A 7,087-nucleotide genomic window follows, 5' to 3' on the forward strand; every position below is an offset into this window, starting at 1 on the left:
ACGGTGACCATAGTCATACTTTTTTTTTTTAATTTGAACCAAACACTAGAAAGCGAGGGAATCTGTTCACATATCATTTGTTTCTTCTTTTTTCAAGTTGAACCAAATTAAGAAAAATGGTGGAATGTACTTTCAGCTCATATTTTTTGGCGAAACAAACACAAAAAATACTTTACATGAAAGTGAAGGAAACACAAAAAAGTTTAGGAAAATGAGTTTTGGAAAAGAAGTTAACGAACCAAATAGGCACTAAAAGGAAGAAGCCTTATCACTTACCCACATAGAATAATAAATTCTAAGATAAAAGCGCACGTGGGTCTCGCTGAGGGAAATAGAGGAAACGAAGAACCACACGAAGAAATGGAGGATAGAAGAGGCCTGGCTTCTTTTGCATCAGCACATAATGAAGGTTATAGAGAGAACATCGTCTCAGACATCACCCAGGTATACAAATTGATTGTATTAATTATTTTTGAAATAAATTTTGTGTTATGATTTGGGGTTGCTTCATCTTGATGTTCTTGTTCCTATTTTTGGACGAAAATATTTTTTTAGTACTTTCAACTGTTCTTTTGATGAATTACAGATCAGATATATGTTGTACGTCTGAATCTTGATGGTAACCTGGAATCATACTTGTGTGACCATTTTACTTGCCAAGAATACCATTATACTTAAGAGATCATTTTGGTGCATTATCAATCTTGTCAAAATCCATACAATGAACTTTCAAAATCACACTAGATCTCCAATAACTATTTGGAATTGCAGAAAACCCCCATGAATTTTCTGAATTTTGTAGTTAACCCCCATAAATTAGATCCAAATAAGAAGCCATTTTGAAAGTTTATGGGGATTTAGTACAAGTTACCCTAGTTCATGTGGATTTTCTGCAATTCCAAATAAAAAGGCATTTTGGAAGTTCATGGCGGTTTAGGATAAGTTACCTAAGTTCATGGGGGTTTATTACAAAACATTGAAAGTTCATGGGGGTTTATTACAAAACATTGAAAGTTCATGGTGGTTTAGTGTAATTACCCTTAATTTTATGTTAAGTAGGATGATAAATGTTTTGCTTGTATGTTTAGCTTGTAGGATGGACACCATTAATAGAACTGAAAAATATAGCGAAAAAGGAAGCAGTTGATGCTCGATTGATCGCTAAAATGGAATCCTACCAGCCTCTTTCTTCTGTAAAAGATCGCGCTGCTCTCAGGTTTGCATGCCATATTTTCGAACTCTTAATAGGATATTTAGTTTTTCCAATAATTGTAATCGATCAATCTGAGTTTCATCACATACACGTGTTTTAGGATGATACACTTTCAGTTGTTCAGATTACATGTGAAACCTTACAAAACTCCCCTGAATTTTGGGGGCTTTTGTACAAAACCCCGAAAACTTTATAAATAAGAGAAAATCACATGCTAAACCTCTCCGAGCTATTGGAAGATCTTATAAACAGTGTTCACGTGTAAAGTAGAAAATTTAAAAATGTGGCCTGATTGTTTTGTGATCTTCTCCTACATGAATGTTGTTCATTTAAAAAATTCATGATGAATCATAATTTACCATAGTTCAAACTACTCTACCAAGTAACATTGTCTATGAGATTTTCCAATAGTCCAGAGGTGTATATTTAATGTCTGGAAAGCTCAATGGTTGTGCAACATGCCCAAAATTCAGTGGTGCTTTGTGACACTTATTCTATTTGTCCCACAGTAGATCATAAATGGAAGTATGCATTTTCAGTACACAATTAGGAATTAAGGAAGTGATGATTTCTTTTGAGCTAAATGACACAAAGGGCATACACAGGCAACACAATCCTTAGTGAAGTCCATGCTGTAATTTGATTCTGTGACTTGCATGTCATATCCTATTTATGCAAAGAAGCTTTTTTATTTACTGATTGCCTCCAAGTTGACCAGATTGTTTATGAATGTCAACAATCTTTTTACCCAAAAACTTAAGTCCTGAAGCAGCAATTGGTAAAATTTGGGAACTTTCTTGTCCAGGGTTTTTTTGAACAAAATCTGATAACAAAAAATTAATGAAGATGAATATCTACTTCCTTTCGTTGTGTTTAATCTGATCAAATCATGCATCTCCAATTAATTTATTCAGTCACAACATGTATACAACAGAAATGTCAACGACCATGGCATATCACAAGTATACGATAATGAGAACAGCAATAAATTAGGTCTATCGTACGTGTCTTAGTGATCTTCCTCCATTGCTCTTACACTTAAAATATTTGGAATGCTATTCTCATTGACTATTGCTCAAATCACAACCATCGGTGAGTGTAGGCTGTGTAGCATTTTGGAGCTCGTGGCATCAGAAAATTTGTTGCATCTCTTTAATCAGTGAGATTGTATCGTCATCGCATGCTACTTCTATGTTTGTATTGAACATAATGACATAGTATTTGAGAATTAAGTCAGAGATGCGAACATTTTACATAGCCTAATTGTACGATCAGTGTCCCTCTAGGACGACATCATTTCTCTACAGCCAAATAGATGACCATCATGAAGCGGCGGCGTATATGATGCCTTGATTCAGAAATGTAGGTTATTCTCTTTCGTCTTCTTATCCGTCTTCTTAGCTCACCTTATTGTACTTTTCTCTCTTCTTTATGTATATTCTGCATCTATTTATGTATAGTCTACATCTATTTTCTCTAGTTAATAAATTACTTTGACATCTTGGCCTGGTTACTCAAAAAAATGAGAAGTGCGTTGAGATGATGATTTCATGCAACCTATCAGGTGGTTCTACTACTCTAAGCTACTACAAGCAGTGTAATAAAAGATTTTTCTCACATTAATTACATATATTCTTTTCTTTAGAATGATGGAGGATGCTGAGGAGAAGGGTCTGATTAAGCCTGGAATCACAAAATTAGTTGAAGGAACAAGTGGAAATTTAGGGATTAGTTTGGCTTATATAGCTGCGAGAAAAGGCTACAAGTTCATTGGCGTCATGCCTGCTCATTTTTCACTTGATAAAAGGATGCTGTTGAGATATTTGGGCGCCGATGTTTCAATAACTGGTGAGAAAGAATTTCTTATTATACTGAACTTTATTGGCTCTCTTTCCATAGTAAAGTTTTTCTTAAAGGTAAATTTCATAACCCCCCTGGACTTTCAGTTTTTTTTCACAAACCCCTTAAACCTCATAAAATTATACAAAATCCAGCTAAACTATTTGAAATTGCCATAAATGGGTTGACTTCTAAGCTATTCTTTTTAACATCTATTAATCCTAATCTAAAAAACTCTCGATTATTTTGCATATGACAACATAAACTATTTTACGTCGGTCAGAGTATTCAAGTGAATCAAGTTCATGGGGATTTTCTCTAATTCATGAAGCTTAGGAGAGTTTTGCTCCAAACACCCCAAAATTTAGGGGAGTTTTGTATCATTACCCCTTTTTTATAAGAGAAATTGTATTATATTGGCCAAGTTTGTGCAAAAGAGTTACTTGATTACTGTGAGTCCTACTTGTTCTGGTAATACATACATCTCTGTTGAAAGTTACTTTTTGTTATAACAAAGTGGAGATGGTATCAGAGCAACCCATGTTCTAGCTGAACGGGCGTGTATTTTAAAGCAGACTTAAAAAAAGTAACATCGCATAAAAAAAAGCTTAAGTTTCATCCATAAGAAAGGGATGTTCAACCTTTGATGTCTTATTTTGATCCATATTTTTGGAGTTATGATCTGTGGAAGAGACTTCTGGAAAGGAGAATGTCCATATTGTGGTTTTCTTATTCTCTTGTATTTATATACTGCAATTAGATTCAGATACCCTCTTTTTTCCTTGTTCGATTCATAATACCATTTAATTAATTATAGATTTTGTTGTTTGGTGTTTCTGTAGATCCTAAACTTGGATTTCAGGGACAGGTTGATAGAATTGAGCAGCTGAAAGAAACGGATCCAAATGTATATGTTCTTGATCAGTTTACTAATCCAGCAAATCCTGAAGCACATTTCACATGCACCGGTACTCATATGCAACTTATGTTCATTCTCAGTATACTCCAATTAGTTCGCCTACAATTTCTGATTCCTGAAAAGAATTAGTACATGGCAATTTGCTAATCAAGCAACTAGGCAAACTAATGCTGTAAGTACAATTATCCTTAAAAAAATTTACTGAAACTTCCAAATTTGGTGTACTGGTAGGGTTTTTAGTATCAGAATAATCCAGGTTCAAATTTCATTAGGCTTGTAGTTAAAGCAGATTAAGAAAAGGTATCGCTATGTAGAAAAGCATAAGTTTCAGTCCACGAAAATACTTTGAATCTGGAGGGACATGATAGCTTTGAAGTTTTTTGTGTCTTTATTGATATCTTACAAATCCAAAATCTGGATGTTGAGTACATAATGTTAATATTTAGTGAATTTGTTGCTGCTTCTTTATGTTGCGTTGTGTTTCTTCAGATTATTCACTATCTTATTTCCTGAATACTTCATCAGTAATATAATACTTTCATATCTCTGATAATTGGGTATCTGTATCTTTTATCCAGTTTGTCATAACATGCTTACACAATTAACTTCAATTTGATTATGCTTCAAGTAAAGCTATTTTTCATTGAAGAAATTTTCTGTTGAGGTATTTTCATCTCTTATAGTGATCATTCTGATAGAGGTTATAATAAATTGTCAAGAGTTCTAATTGGGACCTAATGCATCGAATTTCAGGACCAGAGATTTGGAAAGACACGGGGGGCAAAGTTGACATCCTTGTATGTGGTACTGGATCAGGAGGTACATTGACTGGTACTGGAAAATATCTCAAAATGAAAAATCCTGGTATTAAGATAATTTGCGTTGAACCTGCAGAGAGTGCAGTCCTTTCAGGTAATTTTGATTTTAGAGTAAGAAAAAAGTAGTTTCAATTTGGTATAATCTCGTATAGAGAATTCTATAGTAAATGTGATCCGGTCTCAGGACACTTCAATTTATGTTTCACTGATGTACTCATTGAATTTGTATCAAAGAAAACACAACAATAAGTTCTTAATTAGCTTATGAATTACTGAAACCATAGCCATGGATTTTGATAATTTTTATACAGGGGGTCAACCAGGGCCCCACAATATCCAAGGGATGGGACCTGGTTTCGTTCCAAAGAATGTGGATATGTCGCATGTCGATGAGATCATAACCGTAACCACAGAGGAAGCAATGGTTCATGCAAGAAGGATTGCAAGAGAAGAAGGTTTGCTTGTGGGCATATCCTCAGGAGCAAACATAACTGCATGCTTAAAGGTTAGGCTTTTTACCTTTTTAATTTTTTTCTCATAGACGGTGTTAACAGAGAGATTAGAAAAGTCTGAACTGCCCTTTTTAAATCTTTTTTCTGTACTTACGCTAAAAGGGTAATAGAGAAATTATGTTTTGTAAACAGTAGAACTGTGTAAAAGTTCTTACGTGGGACCAGTTCATAGGAGTTTCTTCGATTTACAAAGTCTAGGGGGTTTGTGCAAAATCCCCCAAACTTCAGCGAGGTTTTATGAGAATGTCCTGTAATTTATACTCTAATATATCTTTTCATGTTGAGTGTCTTTTCATGAACTGTAATCTGGACTATTTTATGCATCAATACTTTTTTCTTAAATTCGAAGTTTAATGTACTCTATGATTTGAGCTTAAAGTCTCTTTTGAATGCATCCAAACCTTCAAAGTTGTTATAAGGATTGAGGTTTATAATTTTACTCAACACTATCAATGTTGTTTACATGATCACATTAACAGTTCCTACTTCTATTGTTTGACAGGTTGCGAAGAGAGTTGAAAACAAAGATAAGATGATCGTAACGATGTTTTCAAGTGGAGGAGAAAGATATATCAGCACACAGTTGTTTGATGAGGCCAGGGACGAATGCGCTAATATGTGCTTTTCATAGATTTTACATATTTGCACGAGATGCTTTGTATCAGAATCTCATTTTTTTCATTTGAAATCAAAAAATGATACTTGTGATACTTTCGTTCAAGCTTAAAAACCAAGGTCTAGGGCGTATGTACCTTTTGCGTAAGGAACTGTGTTGATGGTGATTCTGATGTTAACTGAGCACATTAGCAAGAACAAAACTATGGCAAGTGCTATGTTCTTTATGTCTGTAAAGCAAGTGACAGACAGCCCCTGACAGCCCCTGTCAGCGGTAAATGAGCCCTAAACTGAATCATCATTACAGATGCATATAATATATCAGATGCAATATATATGGTAAATATCATATTTGATGATATACATCAGATACTCAAGAAAAGATATGTATAAGATGCTTTCACATTCTTATCACAAAATGTTTCGAGGAAGGAAACAAATTAAAACAAGAATCGAGTGCTAGTTTCTGAATGCTTCTGAATTATGCATTTCCTAACTACTTCCCTGAAAGAAGTAGAATATAATATTATTAATGAGTACAACAAAACTAAACAAGAAGTAAGGTTTTTCATTAGTTAATAATGATGAAAATTCAAATTATATTCATCTCCCCAAAACTTAAAATATGTTAATAAGAGTAAAAAAACTAAAACACAGCCTGTTGTGGGTCTAGCTCAAATTGGGGCCCACATAAGATTGATGGACCTTAGTTAATTAAATCTTAATGCTAAGGGGGTGTTTGTTTTATTTTTTTGGGATATAGTGTGGATTTCAAGTTTTGGGATGTAAAAAGAGGTTTTTTGGGGTTTTAGAATTCCATTAAACTTGTTTGTTTCAAAATAAGTTTTGGGATATTAAATCCTCAAATAATAAAAAAGTAATATATTTAAGGATTTGTAATATGCTTTTTTCATGTGGGATGTGGGGTGGATTTCAAAAGCTTTATACAAATTATGGGGATTTAAAATTCCAAAAAGTTTAAAACAAACAAAAATATTACAAATTATAGTATTCCGAATTCCAAAATATTATTAAAACAAACAAAGTTTTAGGAATCCCAACCCATAACAAATTACCTATGGATTTCAAATCCTATGGTGAAATCCATATCCTAAAATTATAGGATTTGAAACAAACACCCCCTAAATGGATTTGATGGACCAATTTTGAA

The 7,087-nt window shown here is 33.7% G+C and overlaps 1 protein-coding gene across 5 annotated transcripts; it reads left to right on the forward strand.

Annotated features, from left to right (window-relative positions):
• On the forward strand, positions 295-6,064 carry LOC109844954 (cysteine synthase, chloroplastic/chromoplastic-like). Of its 5 annotated transcripts, XM_020414141.1 has the most exons (8): positions 1,101-1,216; positions 2,500-2,575; positions 2,694-2,777; positions 2,859-3,061; positions 3,895-4,020; positions 4,725-4,883; positions 5,101-5,294; positions 5,804-6,064. In XM_020414141.1, exons 3-8 carry the CDS (start codon positions 2,764-2,766, stop codon positions 5,930-5,932), a joined length of 825 nt encoding a protein of 274 aa, XP_020269730.1. In that variant the 5' UTR covers positions 1,101-1,216; positions 2,500-2,575; positions 2,694-2,763; the 3' UTR covers positions 5,933-6,064. The 5 variants fall into 5 exon arrangements, with proteins under 5 accessions (XP_020269726.1, XP_020269727.1, XP_020269728.1 ...); XM_020414137.1 differs by lacking the exons at positions 2,500-2,575; positions 2,694-2,777 and adding an exon at positions 295-444 and having other exon boundaries at positions 1,089-1,216; XM_020414138.1 differs by lacking the exons at positions 2,500-2,575; positions 2,694-2,777; positions 3,895-4,020 and adding an exon at positions 295-444 and having other exon boundaries at positions 1,089-1,216.

The sequence above is a fragment of the Asparagus officinalis genome, chromosome 6, assembly GCF_001876935.1.
Source record: "Asparagus officinalis chromosome 6, Aspof.V1, whole genome shotgun sequence".
In the NCBI taxonomy this organism is placed as follows: domain Eukaryota; kingdom Viridiplantae; phylum Streptophyta; class Magnoliopsida; order Asparagales; family Asparagaceae; genus Asparagus; species Asparagus officinalis.